Below are 15,890 nucleotides of genomic sequence, written 5' to 3' on the forward strand. Positions count from 1 at the left end.
CTGTCATATCGGGCATTGTAGCTTGTAGACTGTTTGGGAGAGGGAGAGGCATGGAGTTACTCTGACTTGTCTTATTGATTACCTATTTTAGTGTAGATTAAGAGCAGACAGTGTGTGTGAATTAAAGTTTTTATCTACTTCACTTGTGGCCATTTTGTTTATTTGTTTACAGGGTAGAATATATATTGGATTTTTAAAACAGTGCTTCTCAGTCATATTCAGTGACTATGCAGTTGATGAAAATTCCCCTTTACAAAGTCACATTAGGTTGTCATTTCTTATTTTAATAATGCTGCTTTTAGATTTGATCTTATAGTCATGTCTTTATGGATATTTTAACAGGAATTTTTTAGGCTAGCCTGGTCAGAAACTATTTAAAGGAAAGGAAACAAGCCTGTGACTCATTAGGTACTGGAAAGGAAATCATGAGAAGGTAGCATATCATATTTAGCCACAATGTGTAGTAGAATGAAAAAAAAACATTGAGAGAAATGAAGAATTTGGTAGAAATATAACTGACGGTTTTACGTGTATCAAATTTCACTTGAAGGTAGGACAATCAATGGAGGAAAAGTCCAGCATTCATAAGATACTAGAATAAAGTGTCATTAGAAAGCATATAATTCAGTTTTCTCATGATATCAGTAAGAAAACTGAAGAAGCCCAGAGATGTGGGCTGGAATTTGTATTAAGTCCTGTAGACTCTGGGGTCCTGAGGCAGGCACGAAGCAGAGTCCACCCCGGCGAATGTGATGTAGATCGAATCTGCATAAAATGAACATCGGGAACCAAAAGTGAAGAAATGTGGTGGTAGCTGTGCTCCTTACCTCTAAAGTGGTGATTCTCAAAAGGAGGGACCTGCCTATCAGGAGACATTGGCCGTGTCTGGAGACATTTTTGGTTGTCACAATGTGGTGGGAAGTGGGGGAGATGCATCTAGTGGATGGACACTGGACAACATCTAGAAAGCACAGAACAGTGCCCACAGTACAGGGTTATCTGGCCCAGAACGTCCACAGTGCTGAATTCGAGAAGCCTTGCTCTAGGCTGAGAACATGTGGGAGGATGGTTTCTTAGGAATCGAGGTTTATGGCCTGGGGTGAGAGATGCTTCTCCCTGTCATAGGCAAGATCAAGATGTGAAACATAAAGGAAGATATAATGAGTTAAAGATAAGGATTTGTGAAGTAAGGCAGTTCACTTTAATTATTTCTGTCAAGTAGAAGTCAAAGGTGTTAGTAAAGTTGGTGAGGGTGGGGTGGGGGGCAGTAGAGGGAGACGGAGGTGGAGTGGGGACAAAACAAAGGGAAGGTCTGGACCTGTCTTTGGGGGAGTGAATCAGGAGCCGAACAGAAAGAAAGAAGGCTCGCTCATCCTCCTTTAGCAGTACTTCCTATGTAGAAACAGGATGTGGGATAAGGGTAGGGTGAGAGGCAGCTGTGATCTCGTGGGGTGTGTACAGCAGAAGCCCCCAAAGACAAGAGATCCTGACATGATGCCCTGGCAGCAACTCAAGATCCCATAGAGCAGCTGGGCGAGCCTGGAAAAGTGTGATAACAGGTCCTGAACAGGCAGCAGGTTCCGAGCGTGGACAAGATGTCTGGTAAATGCGTCATTCGGGCAGATGTGTTCTCTCCATCACCTTCTTCTGGCCCACAGGGTGTGGACATTCAAGCCCGGGGAGAGTGGAAGTCCTTGCCAGCGCCTCTTGACCACATTAATCTTCATGTCCGTGGGGGCTACATCCTGCCCTGGCAAGAGCCTGCACAGAACACCCACTTAAGGTGAGTGAGGGCGCCACATTTCTCCCTTCCACGCCAGGCAGCTCAGATCCTGGTGAAGCCCACCAATCTGTAAACCGCACCCTCAGGCCCCAGAGCACTTTTACGAAACAGTTTTGTTTGCTTGCTTGCTTACTTGTTTGTATTTTAGCCTTTTTTGGATTCTGTACTCTGAACAATTCTTAATTAACAGCTATTTTAGATCTAAGTGGGTGTGATATTAGGTCTAATTAGTGACATTTGAAGTGGAAGTCAAACAGGAGCAACCATGGTTCATGCTAGTTTTAAAAGACTGGATCATAATTGACTCTTTGCTAAGAAAATTACTGCTGAAAAATTGTGTAAGCCATATGGCAACTGAGGCTGAGATCCCTTACATGCAAGATTTAAAAATTCTAGACCTAATATATAGCCTATGTATTCTAGACCTATATAATAATTGATAATAGCTGACAGCAGGTGAATGCTTGCTGTGTGCCTAGAACTGTACTAATATGGAGATTTCTATTTGGAGATTATCTACTTTTCCTAACAAAAGGAAAAATAAGCCCTGTGGTGTAAGCACTGTTATCATCCCCATTTCTCAGATGAGCAAAGAGAGGCTTCAGGAGGCTAAGTGATTAACTCAGAGTCATACAGTTAGTGAGGAGTTGAGCAGGGACTAAAATCCATGTATGTCTGATGTCAAACTAAAATTCTTGGAGCCCTACTCATTTTATTGCAAAAATTCTGTTGAAAACTGAAGAACTTAGGACATCTGTAAACAGAACTCACTGTACATGTGGACATTAGGTCATGAAAGAAGAAAGATTGAAGCCCTAGGCTTTTCCTCACAGTGGAGAAAGGAAGGAAGCCAGTGAGTTTGCTTGTAGCTTTTTGTAGAGATTGTAGAGCTCCTATGAGCTTATACAGCCTTAAAGGGAAATTCCCTTTGATTCATTCATTCATTCCTGACATGAAGTCGTAGAGCTTATGGAGACAGAACTAGAACTAGATCCCAAGTCTCCGGAATCCCAGTACCCAGTCTTTATATCATGAAGCACTTCCTTTATGTTTTTATGAAAATGCTTGGTTTGTGGCTGTGGCTTTGTTTTTACCCAATGTCTCTTTCCTCTGTCACTGCAGCCGTCAGAAATTCACAGGCTTCAAGGTTGCCTTGGATGATGAGGGGACTGCTGAAGGTTGGCTCTTCTGGGATGATGGGCAAAGCATTGGTGAGTAAGGGCCACCTCGGATTCATTCATGTCAATACCACTGGCTAGGTTCCTGGATATCTTATAGGGCTGCTATTTCCTTTTCTGTGTTAAGACAATCGTGCACATTTGTTACTTTTAAGTGTATAATACATGATCCTTGTGCCTCATGCATATGAAACTTAGCTCTGAATCTCTCACCATTATCCAGCTGTCCTAATCCACTGTGGAAAACAGCAGTATAGGAGCCATAGGGAGAGTTTCTTTGTAGCCAACTGAGCTATACTTCCATATATGGTTTATGTTCAAGGGCATATTCCCTAATTACATGTCCCAGTAAGAGAGGCAATGCCTCTATCAGCTGTGCTATTTATTGGGGGGAATTTTCCATTAGGAGTTTACAGGAATTAGTAACCTCTCAGGAGGATGTCTCAAGTACCATTAGCAATTTCTAGGCCCAGTGATATCCAATAGAACTTTCTGCAGTGATGGAAATGTTCTATATCTGTGTTGTCCAATATGCTAGCAAGTAGGCATATGTGGCTATTGAGCACTTGAAACATGACAAGTGCATCTGAGCAACTGGGGTTTAAATTTTATTTAATTTTAATTAATTTAAATTTAAATAGCTACGTTTGGCTAGTGGCTACTATCTCAGACAGCACAGCTCTAGAGGATAGCCAGTGCCTTCTGACCGAGTGATCAGCAACTTAGAAAGAGGCAAGTGTATGGGAAGAGTGAGAAAGCCACCGAGGTAGGGTGTGGGGCGGGAGTACCTGCAACAAAGCTCTGGCTAGTCCACCTTTAAGGATATTCTCCCTGGACCTGCGGCATAAATTAGGGATAAAGGACAAAGAAGTCTGTTCTCTGGAGATGGCACTTAAAAAATTGCCTAAGACCTCTCAAGCTAAACTGACCAGTTATACACCAGTCTTGGTGTTTGTGATGTGGTTGTGTGTGCAGATATGTGTGTCTCTAGCAGGAAGAATCTGGAGATTCTGAGGTGACTACCAAGATGTTGGGAATCACAGACCACAAGAAAGAGAAGTGGACTAAGTGTGGTGTTAGAAAACTATACTATATGAGGCGACTCTTAGACACTCATTTCAAACATTTTGTGTAAACTGAGGTTGGAGCCAGAGTCTGACTGACTCTCCCAAAACGGAACTCTGTAAAGAAGAAAAATAAGATAAAAAACCCAAACAAAAATCATCCCTACTTTCTCAACCAAGACAGGTAAGCAATTAGAATTCTAGAGCATGTTCCAGATCATGCTTACTTTGTTCTTTGTTTGCAGATACCTATGGGAAAGGACTCTACTACCTGGCCCACTTTTCTGTCAGCCAGGTGAGTGTGACTGGGCCTGTGAAGGGAGAATATAGAGTTCTACTAGCTTGCTAAGATGCTGGAAATCATGACATAAATCCACCTAGAATTCCTTCACTGTTGATCTTACTAATTTGCAACTTCCCCATCCTCTAGACTTCAGATAGAGATATAACATGCTCCCCGGAAGTTTTCTGTGATTAAGCCCATTCATATTTCATCAGTAGCTTATTCCAATTCACCAAGCACGGATGGACAGGCTGTTTCGATGTTTTCTAGCCCTTGTTCCTATGTCGCCTTGGAATGGTCAGCATATTTTGTGACTTCTCCACATGTGGAATATAAGGTTCCTGATAGCTGAGATTCTTTGTCTTCTTAGAGTTGGGGTGATTCTAGAGACCCTGCCAGTGCTTAACCAATGCAAATTTGGATGGTAGTTGGCAATAGGAGATAGAATGCTAAAATCATGGTCTCACTATCCAAGGTCACAAGAGGGGGGGGGGCTCTTAAGTTATCTTACTTCATGGTCTACATTTGTGCCTAAAAAGAGGTTGTGAAAAATTTGAACAAATTTTGCTATTTTTTCCCCCTCTGGTTTCTTTTATCCCAATTGACAGACTACGATGCACAGTCATGTAATTTTCAACAAATACATCAGCGATACAAACCCTTTGAAACTGGGCTACATTGAGATCTGGGGAGTGGGCAGTGTCTCCGTTTCCAGTGTCAGCATCTCTGTGAGCGGCGTGGTTATAACACCCACCTTCTCCTACAACTCTACAACACAGGTTTGTGACCAGTGAAAAGTCCAAATGGTATTTCCCAACCCTGAGCTACCTAGGGCAGTTCCGTCCTGCTTCCCTTCCAGATGATACCCTCTCCTGCAAAGCCCTTCCCGAATCCCTCTGTGTTCCGTGTGTCAGAGCGGAGAGCACGGAGATGAAGGGAAAATTCAGGGTTTATCATCATTTGGAATTGATGGTCTGGATCCTTACTTGTCATGTATGTCTTCTTGTCTGCAAACCTATGTAAAACTTTGTCTTTGCCTCAGAGATCTACTTCTCAAACAGGTTGCACTACCATATTTCGTCAATTATAAGACACCATCAGTTAAAATTTGCTCCTTTATTTCCCGTGCCACAAAGAAAGAAAAAGTCTTACAAAAGTATGATTCTATGCTTTCCTATCACTTAAAACTTCTATTTTAAAAATATGGAAAGCTTTACAAAATTTCTTTAACCAAAGATTTTTAGCATTTTACTATGATACTACAGAGGAAAATGTTGGGTGGAGATACATGGACATTGATAAATCTGCATCAAGGTAATTTAGAAGAGGGAAACTCTGTGAAGAAATATTAGAAATATCTTAACCGCTTTATATCATTTAAATTTTTCTTTTATTATGTAAATTTCTAGGTAAATATTTTAAATTATTTTATTTGATTTATTATTATTTAGAAGAAAAATATGTGGCCCGAATTGGTTAAGATATTTCCTCTGAACTATCAGAGGTGTTGGTGATACATCATTTCATAAAAATTCTTTCACTGCTGTCTATGCAATTTACTCCAAAGCCACTAAGATCCTTTATACAAGTTTTCATCGTAGCATTTTTTTGATTTTACTGTCAGCCAAGATTCATATTCCTTTCTAAAATAATTCTTAAGTGGTTTACAGTCCATCCATTCATAACACCAGTAGTAGCAATGAAGTTCACACGTGTACAAACAGTTGTCAGGAGGGCTACTTGTTCACAGTAATTCCAAGCCTGTTGATTGTAAAACACATTCTGATTTCATGAACGTTAAGTATGTGAAAAATCTGCACCTTGGATTTAATGCAGTGTTGTGGTTCCAATACCTAGCCTCATAGTAAATGGTCTCTTTTCTTGTGTGCTTACTTCTTGCTTTTTTCAGAACTTTCTTTTTTCATAATCCTTCCTGATTACAAAGCCTGAAATGAAAGTTTTCCTTCAGTTTGTATTTTTTATTTGTTTCCTCATTTTTGTGGTTTTCTTGTCAACCAACTTCCCCAACTCGACCAAGAGCTTATAAAGGACGTTGCCCAATTTTGTTGCTGACAAACAAGCTAACTACTGCACATGCGGTGAAACTTTATGGAAGGTATTTGCCTAGAAAAAAACACTGAAATATCGGACTCTTACTGGGCAATCATCAAGGCACCATAAGGGAACAGGAGAAGCAGGAAATAAAAGGAGGGCTCCGAGGACATTTTCTCCAATTTGCGCAGTTGTTTCTCTGCAGTGGTTGTGTATTTCATTATTTAGGGTCTTGTCGTCTTTTCCCTACATACTGAATGATTTTTGTACTCTAAGGGATTAAGAAACACCCTTCTCACCTGAAAATCTGAGGGCAGTCTGTCTGGAAGCTAGGCAATGACTTGTGAATGTGTATATGGACCACTGGCTTGTATCTGATTTGTTTGACTGCAGGAAACTTCAATCACCCGTTGCCCAATGCTTTTTCTTTGGTTCCCAACAGGTGTTAAACATTGATGTGACCAGCAGAAACCTCAGCTTACATAATTTCACTTCATTGACATGGAGAGCACTCTGAATTTTTAGAGCAAGATCCTAACTACGAATGGCTTTGATACTACTTATACTTCATGCTCATAAAATTATTGTGTGTTGCCAATCAGTTCATGCCCAGTACAGCTAAAATATTTTCTTGGTTTTGTTTTATGTTCTATCTGTGTTTTAGCCCTGTGCTATAGGCAGTAGGGAGGTGTGGAAAACTGTGGGTTACCTCGATGTCTCTCTGTGATTAGTATGGTACTGATGGCTAATCATACATATACTGAAGACGCACTGGGTCCATGATGAAGCATGTGTGTGTGATTAGGGGATGGGCCCACTCTTGCTAAATATACAAGCTACAGCTTTCCAGGATAGTTCGGATCCTAGAGCTAACTAACGCCTCAAAAAAGTATCCAGAAAGAACATCTGCCAGGTAGTTATAGGGAGATGGGATAATTTGCTGAGAGCATGATATAAAGGGAAGAAAAGGCAAATGCAGGGAAGGTAAGCAGGAAAGATGAGAGAGAACAGATGATGAGGATAAAAGTGACCATGACAAGTAAGAAGATAGCATACAAATATTAGGAATAGTAGCCTCATGGGAAGGAGAAAGGAAGAGCTAGCTCATTTGAAAACAAGAGGACGGGCTAGGGGAAATCCTTAGCCTATGGGAATAGGGCTGGGGTGAGATTTAAGCAGGCAAAGTTGAAGGAAGGAATTTGAATGTAAAAAATAACTTATTTTTGCTGTGGTGTGCTTTGAAATGTGTAAATCTTATTTCTCTACTCTGTGCCTAATGTGTATAACCACAGTTCACACAAATGCATACAACTCATGAGCCAACTAAAAATAGGCAAGCAGATTTACAAAAGGTTTTGAATTTTGTGGTAATTTGACCGTGGGTAATCTCACTTAGGCATTAAAACTTCTTTTTATTCAGCAAACCCTTGTGAATTGGTCTTGTTCTCTTCAGCATCAGAGTTCCTGCAGGCTAATCCACCAAAGAAATGATCAGATTTATGGTTATTCACCCTTTTCCTTATGCCTCTGGCATGGGTTTTTCTTAGATTTAGGTTTGTGGGAGAGTGTGCTTGGATGTTTGTTGTTTTTTTAATCATCATAGAAGTTACTATACTTGGTAACATAACTCTGGCAAAAACAGAATTTGCAACACTATTGGTTAAAACACTAGATGGTTAGATTTTGGGATAAAGAAATTATATACTAATGTTCAACAGGGATATTTACTTTTAGTATTACTTGAAAATGAGTGTATTAGGTATGAATGTGTTTACTTTCCTATGTCTTTTTCTATCTTTCCCTTTTTTTTTATTGAAGTATAGTTGATTTACAATTTTGTGTTAGTTTCAGGTATACAGCGAAGTGATTCAGTTATATATATATATATATGTGTATATATATAATTTTTTCAGATTACTTTCCATTATAGGTTATTATAAGATATTGAATATTGTTTCCTGTGTTATACGGTAAATCCTTGTTGCTTATCTATTTTATATATAATAGTGTGTATCTGTTGATCCCATACTCCTAATTTATCCCCCCTCCCTTCCTTCTCCCTCCCTTCCTTCTCCCTTCCTTCCTTCCTTCCTTCCTTCCTTCCTCCCTCCCTCCCTCTCTCTCTCCCTCTCTTTCTTTCTTTCTCTCCCTCCCTCTCTCTCTTTCTTTCTTTCTCTCCCTTCTTTCCTCCCTCCCTCCCTTCCTTCCTTCCTTCCTTCTTTCCTTCCTTCCTTTCTTCCTTTCTCTCTTTCTTTCTTATACCAGGAAGCCAGATTCTACTTGTTTACTCATGTATCAATGCCTCCATAAGGCTACATAAAAATAATATAGGTAAATTAGCTTAGTATTCTAATTATCAAAATAAGAGGCTTTTGGATGAGAGCTTGCACTAACTAGGCAACTAGTGAAACATGGAAAACAACCACAGGAATCCCTTGATCAAAAAGATGGGAAACTTGTGAGCTATCCTTTGATAAACCCAGGAAGGCTACCAGGAGGAAAGAATTATTTACTTGATATATGAGAAATATTGTATGTTATCATAAAGGACATATTGCTAGAAGTTGGCTCTGGTTGCTACAAAATGCTCAAGGAGAAGATTTCTGACTAGAGAATCCTGATTGCCAAGTCTCTGAGTGAAGCATGAAAGGGTTTACAACATTTGTAGTGTCAAGGGCTCTATTGACAGTCTAGTGGCATCTATGGAACCCCTCCTAAGAATGATGTTCTTAAATGCATAAAGTAAAATGCATACTATTGTAAAGGAATCCTATTATATTAAAATACAGTTATGCAAATATTTAAAAAATTTAATATAGTAATACATGAGGTGTTTTTAAAAATTATCACATTAAATAACAAGATCTAGCAAGTGGAACTAATGTCATAACGTCAGTGTGATGAGCAGCATAAACAATATTTTGAGATATCTACAATTTTTTTTTACACTTTATTTTTTTAATCGACGTATAGTTGATTTACAATGTTCTGCCAATAGCTAACTTCACTGTTCCTTCTTACTAATAAAAAATGGAAAGATACTGGCTCACAAGCTTGTCTCTTCCCTTCAAAATGTCTCTGTTACTTTTTCATTGGTCAGCACAAGCATGTGACCTAATATCTTCCAGTTGCTGGTTAGCAAGAAGGGATGGTGAAGCTAGCTGTCTTCTGCACTTTAGGAGACAGATTATAGCTGGGATTGTCAGTTAGCGTTTAACGTGAATGATGTCACAAGTGCACACAGGGTGTGGGGAGTTAAGAGTAAACTACCACACGAAGAATAGAAAGATTTGTGTAACAGTAAATCTCCTTTCTGGATCTTTTGCCAACATATTGTCCCAATTTGAAATGAGATCCAGGTGCATTTTCCCTTTTAACAAAGGCTCTCTTGTACTAAAGCAAAAGATATGGTGTCTATGTCATTCTAGGAGTTTATAGAGGCAGAAACCAAGTTTCTGTGCATGTGTGTGTGTGTGTGTATGTGTATGTGTATACTGGTCATGCACTGAGCATTTGAAGCAAACATGGACTACTATGGGTACTATATTACTTAGATGCCATCAAAAGATGGCATACCCTCATATATTGCTATATATAGAATATGCAATATCCTACCTATACTATGTACCCTCATATATTGCTGATGGAAAGGTAAAATGTTGCCACTGCTTTGGAAAACAGTTCTGCAGTTCTTCAAAAAGTTAAAACTAGAGTTACCATATGACCCAGAAATTCCACTCCTAAGTATATCCCCAAGAGAATTGAAAATATATGTCCACACAAAAACTTGTACATACATTTTCATAGCAACATTGCTCATAATAGCTAAAAAGTGTAACCAACCCAAATATACCATCAACTGATGAGTGGATAAACAAAATGTGATATATCAGTACAATTGATATCATCCAGCCATAAAAAGAAATAATAGACTGATACCTGCAGGTACCTGATACCTGCAACAACATGAATAAACTTTGAAAACATTACGCTAAGTGAAAGAAGCCGGACACAAATGGCCACGTACTGTATGATTCCGCTTGCATGAAATATTCAGAATAGGCAAATCCATCAAAACAGAAAGTAGATTAGTGGTTGCAGGAACACAGGAGAGGGAAGCACATGGCTTCTTTTTGGGATGTTGCAAATGTTCTGGAATTAGATAGTGGTGATGATTGCACAACTTTGTGAATATACTAAAAACCACTGAACTGTACACTTTAAAAGGATGAATGTCATGGTATGCAAATTATATTTCAATTAGAAAAACCCTACTTTAGCTAGGTTAAGAAGAAACAATTTTTTAAAAAAGATATTAGTGACTCATTGAAGCTCCAGGAGGGCAAGAGCATCAGGTTTGTAAGCTACATGGTCAGGGACCAGACATGATTACCCAGTGGGATACTCTATTGCCACTTCCATTAGTGCATGTCTGGCAACTTGCACCCCAATACTGAGCATAGGATGCTACTAGGTCCCCTGTTCCTGCTGCCTCTGAAATGATGCCCCTCCAATATCCTGGAATCCACGTGGCACTTCCTCCTTCTCTCCACTTTCTTCTGGCTCTCAGGCATATCTCATTGGCCATGCCCAGGCTCCTTGCCTCTACCTTGGCTAAAAGGAAGACTGTGAAAGAGAATGTCTAGCCTCTTCCTTGGAGAGGCGGAATTCTCAAGGTGGGAAGATGCTGAGCAGTCAGAAAGCATGACAAATATCCAGTAGAGGTGTCTTCCCACTTTAAGATAATATAATTTCCATTTTAATGGTGTTTCTCTTATTAGGATAATTGGTGGGGATGCTTATTTGAATTAATGAAAAACTGAGTTATACCAAGAGAACTTGGGGAAATAAAAATGGAGAAAGAAACAGTGTGATGAACCAAGCATTACTCATTCTTTCACTTACTTATTCAACAAAGAGCTATGTATTTAAAAACATCAGTGGACATTGGGTCGAGTACTAAGCACCGGAGATACAGAGGTGAAGAAAATGGCTAAGACCCTGGCTCTTGAGCTCTTTAGGCTACATGGACAGACAAGCAAGCATAATACAGTGTGACAAGCAAAGTAATCAGGTATGAACAGGAACACAGAAAAGGCACAACTATTAGACAAAATCCCACCTTCCCCTTTTATTAGCAAGTGGAGCTTTCCTCATGCCACTAGGAAAATAAGGGCCCTTTTATGGTCTTTTGGAAACTGCGCTTCTTTCCTCCAATTGCCACCCACTTTGTAGGGCAATAAATCAACCCTGGCAGAAGCTGACTACATCCACCCAGTTACCTTTGCTCAGTGCTCCTCCAGAACCACCGAAGGACAGACACAGCACATAAAAAGACATGGTTATGAGGTGAGTACTTTTCCCCATGTGCATGGTTCTCTGAACAAGGAGTGTCCCTTTCTTCTTGTAAATGTCTCTGTCTCCTCTGCTTAGTGATCTGGACAACCTGTACTGTGTTTCTGGACCTGAACCTGATTCTTCTTCCCTTTCCACGATGAGGAGTGGGGATGAGATAGTGCATGGAGGCACGAGCTGACTGGAGAGGAGAAGGGTGTGTGTGTGTGTGTGTGTGTGTGTGTGTGTGTGTGTGTGTGTGTGTGTGTTTGGGGGAGGGTCTCAAGTGCGATGTTCCTTTCCCAAGGAGAGAAACCAAGGAAAGAATAAACAGATGGGCTTCTTCTGGTAGCTAGCTGAATGTGGCATGGGTTGGGAGAAAGGTGAACTTGTCTCTTTTGGCAGAGAGGGAGATGGTTATCCAGTCCTTAAGGTTTTTGAATAATAACCAGGATTTTCATTATGCTAAAATTTTGTTTGACACAGAAAAGCAGCTTTGGGCAGGGAGGGTTTCTAAGTAGGGAAGACTTTCTACCTTCAGTAATCCCCACTCCTACCCTCTGCGTGGATGACAATAGTTCCAATGGCAGGAAAATGCCTGGGGTTTTCCCCGGAGTGTCCTGAACATCTGGAGTTCCAGGTGTTGGAGAACCTGCTTCCCCAAGAGGATTAAGGAGCTACGGAAGAGGTGCTTACTTTTGGTTTGTAGAGGCTGGAGAGAAATGTCTCCCCATGGAGAGAGATAGTATTTGGAGGAGGAGGCTAACGGATGGACAGTGTGTTTACTGTGGTAGTGAGTCATGGGCTGCATGTACAAGAAACTAGTCAGGTACTGCGAGCATACAGAGTGGGTCCCTCAGGTTGCTTTCACTGCCTGAAATTCCAGCATTGGAGAGTTAGTCTCTAGATCTCTAAGCTCTTGAGTCTAGGAGACATGGTGGAGAGAGTGAGAATATTCAAGTACCAATTTAAGAAGGAGGGCCTCTCAGTTTTTGCCTCAGTTCCATGACTAACCGTGGTTAGACAAAATTCCTTAACATTCATTTATAAAATGTGAATCATGACATCTGCCTGATCAACCTTGATACAGGGATTTTATGGAAACATAATCATATGAGATGTATCTTCTGGGGATTAGAGTAAACTTTTGGATAATTTAGGCCAGTGGAGAGACGCCTGATAGATTTAGGCAAATAGGAAAGAATAGTTAATAAACTCCAACTTCAATGCCAAACCCCAATCCTAAACTCCATGTTGGCAAATTGGCTGTAGATCTTTGCTCCTCACTCCCATTTCACAATTAAGGTGCTTCTTTTCTTGGCTTATTAAATATTAACCTAAAGGCAGCCTCAGTTGAAAAGTGAAGCTATACACATATGAAAGTGCTTGTAGAAATGGTCATGGCATTGGGCTGGGGTTGAGAAGAGCAGGGGTGCAGGGAATGGAAAATTAAAGGAAAAGCAAGGTTAAAAAAAAAGAGAGAGAGAAAATTCTTTGTCCCTATCAGTTTATAGATTGTCACTGCATAATTGTTGGTTTGGTACAGCTGAAACCCAGAGGGAGAAGAGGCTGAGCAGCTGGGCATGGGAGGTGTCATGACAACCTTTGGTTACACAGCTAAAGAGTTTATGTTCTGTCTGGAGAACCACTGAAGACTAGAATATAAGAGAATGAAACGATCTTGTTCGTGCTGTAGAAAGATCAATCCAGCTGCAATGTGCAGTGGATTTTGGGAACAAGAAGAATGGAAGCAGAGGGCCAGTGGGGAGGCTGTGGTGACAGTTCAGGCTAGAAATGATGGCCTTACTAAAGCATTTCCAGTAGGAATGGAGAGGAAGGAACAAATTTGGAAGATATTGGTAAAGTATCTGACTGAACTTGTAGCTGGCTGTGAGAACTGACAGGAGAAGAGTCAAAAAAGATACCTAGGTTTTTGAAGAAATTGTGATTCTCTTCCTCAAGGTATTAATTATTTGAGAAGGAGCCAATTTGGCACAATTGGTAGAAGCTGGGATGGGGTTCTGGGGAGAGATGATTTCATGTTGAAACAGGTTGAATTTGGTTAAGTCTGTGGGAAATCCAAGGGAGATATCTAAGAGGCGGTTGAATATATGAATCCAAATCTATGAGCTAGAAATACAGGTTGGATTGTCCTCAGATATTATATGAAGTCATGTGAGTGGTGGAGATGGCTAAAGGAGAGTGAGCAGTGGACCTGGGATGAAATACAGGGAATGTCAACATTTCACGAAATAGGAGCCTACAAAGAAAGTTGAAGAGGAGCCAGAAAAGTAGGTGGAAAATTAAGATCGAATGATAGCAAATGATACAAACCAGAATTTTAAAGAGGAGGGAGTGGTTGATAGGGCTATCATTAAGCCAGTGCTCATTGTATTCAGCAGCTAAACCACTAGTGACCTCCACAGGAGCAGTTTAAGTGGAATGCAGGAAACAGAATCCATGCCAGTAATAGGTGAGGAAGGTAATGCAGACAGTGTGGAATTATCTTTTTGGAAAGTTACAAAGAAAGGAAAAAGAAAATTATAATGGTCTAGAGAAGAATACAAAGTCATCAACAGAGTTTAGGGTGACTTGGGCGAAAGAGCAAATTCAAAGGGAGAGGTTGATCATGCAAAAGAGAAGAAGGATATTTGGTGGAATAAGATTTTTGAGAAATTCAAAGGCTTTGAAATCTAGAGAATAGATACTAGGATTATACTTAAGAAGAGGGAAAACTCTCATTGAGAAGAGAGGGGAAAAAATTAGAATTTATCTAAATATGGATAATTTTTATAGAGAAGCTTGGGTTGAGAAGCAGGAAGATGAAACAGTTTCTGCAAAATACTTGTCTGTGATGTTGGAGATAATATTGGCTAGAGTAAGAGTACAGGTGACAGAGGTGGGGGCTTGAAAAGAAGGATCAGTGTTTGAAATTTCTGCTGTGAAAAATGAGAGGAGCTGGCAAGATTGTCAGCCTGCAGGCCCAGGATGTTTGGGAGATTATAAACTGAGGCATTTACATTGGGCCAAGTGCATAAACCCAGAGGGCAGATATTTGGATGGATGGTTCGGTATAGCAGATAAGGGAGCAAGGGAGATGAGAGCAATAATAGATATTGAGGTCTTAGGTCAGTTAGGGGTGAAAGCCAGGAGGGGCTAAGAGATGAAAAGGAAATGAAAGAGAACAGAAGCTTTAATGTGATCAGAGAATAAGGAAATGATACAATGAGAAGTTAAAAAGACATGAGCTTCTGACCAGTAATATATATATATATATATTTACCTATATGTATATATGTGTATATATATATTATATATCAGACCAGTAAACAGGAGGTAGAGGTTAAAGTTCAGAAGTGGAACAATTCTGGGGGATGATAAATTCCAGGGAATAGCCAATGTATGGGGATGATGGGAATGGAGTGGTGATGAGTCACTGAAGTTCAGGGCTGTCAGGGAATTGTGAGGCATATATATGTATATGTGTGTGTATATATATGTATATATATGTGTATATATATATGTGTATATATATATGTATATATACACATATATATATATAAATTATAATTAGAGTGGAAAAATGAATACCTCCAGAATCTGACCTCATTTTGTAGATTAGGAAACACACATCCAAATTGTTGAAATACCCATCAGTCAATATAAAACTAGGACAAGAATTGAAGTTCTTCAATTCCCAGTTCAGTTCACACCCTCCAAAATACCAAATATTTTAAAACTTGGGTCTAGGCCTGATCTTTAGAGCTACTGTGAGCCACTAAATTTATATGGATTTGTGTGCTGTGAACATACAAGGAAGCATGATGTTGAAGATCAGGATTAGGTTCATTTTTGTTACCAGATTCTTAAAAGGATTAGTGAGCTGTAAACAGTTAAACACCTCAGCATCATGGCATGGGAATTGGAATAAGAAGACCTAGATTCAGGTTTTGCTACTTTTCCCCTCCCTGAGTGGACCTTCCTGTCTCTGCCCAGGGAGGGTGTGAAGATCAAAGTGGCATCTAGAAGTGCTTTGTGAGCCATCTCAACCCCTCATCTCTCTTTCTCCCATGCTCTATTCCATTCCTCCCTTCCTCCCTTCAATTCTTTATGTCTGATATATTTTTCCTTAGACAATACTCAATCCCTCTGCAGACAAAAAGGGCAAGAGTCCTGCAGGTGTTGGGTGCACTGAC

General features: G+C 40.0%; 1 protein-coding gene across 2 annotated transcripts in view; it reads left to right on the top strand.

Annotated features, from left to right (window-relative positions):
• Window positions 1-7,661, top strand: part of MGAM (maltase-glucoamylase) — a 79,308-nt gene extending 71,647 nt beyond the window's left edge. For both annotated transcript variants that reach the window (XM_061198119.1, XM_061198120.1), the window contains exons 43-47: window positions 1,659-1,783; window positions 2,906-2,994; window positions 4,271-4,320; window positions 4,917-5,087; window positions 6,803-7,661. In XM_061198119.1, coding sequence (XP_061054102.1) covers window positions 1,659-1,783; window positions 2,906-2,994; window positions 4,271-4,320; window positions 4,917-5,087; window positions 6,803-6,877 — 510 coding nt within the window. In that variant the 3' untranslated portion in view covers window positions 6,878-7,661. The remainder of the gene's footprint in view (window positions 1-1,658; window positions 1,784-2,905; window positions 2,995-4,270; window positions 4,321-4,916; window positions 5,088-6,802) is intronic.
• Window positions 7,662-15,890: the final 8,229 nt, after the last annotated feature.

The sequence above is a fragment of the Eubalaena glacialis genome, chromosome 8 (assembly GCF_028564815.1).
Source record: "Eubalaena glacialis isolate mEubGla1 chromosome 8, mEubGla1.1.hap2.+ XY, whole genome shotgun sequence".
NCBI classification, from domain to species: domain Eukaryota; kingdom Metazoa; phylum Chordata; class Mammalia; order Artiodactyla; family Balaenidae; genus Eubalaena; species Eubalaena glacialis.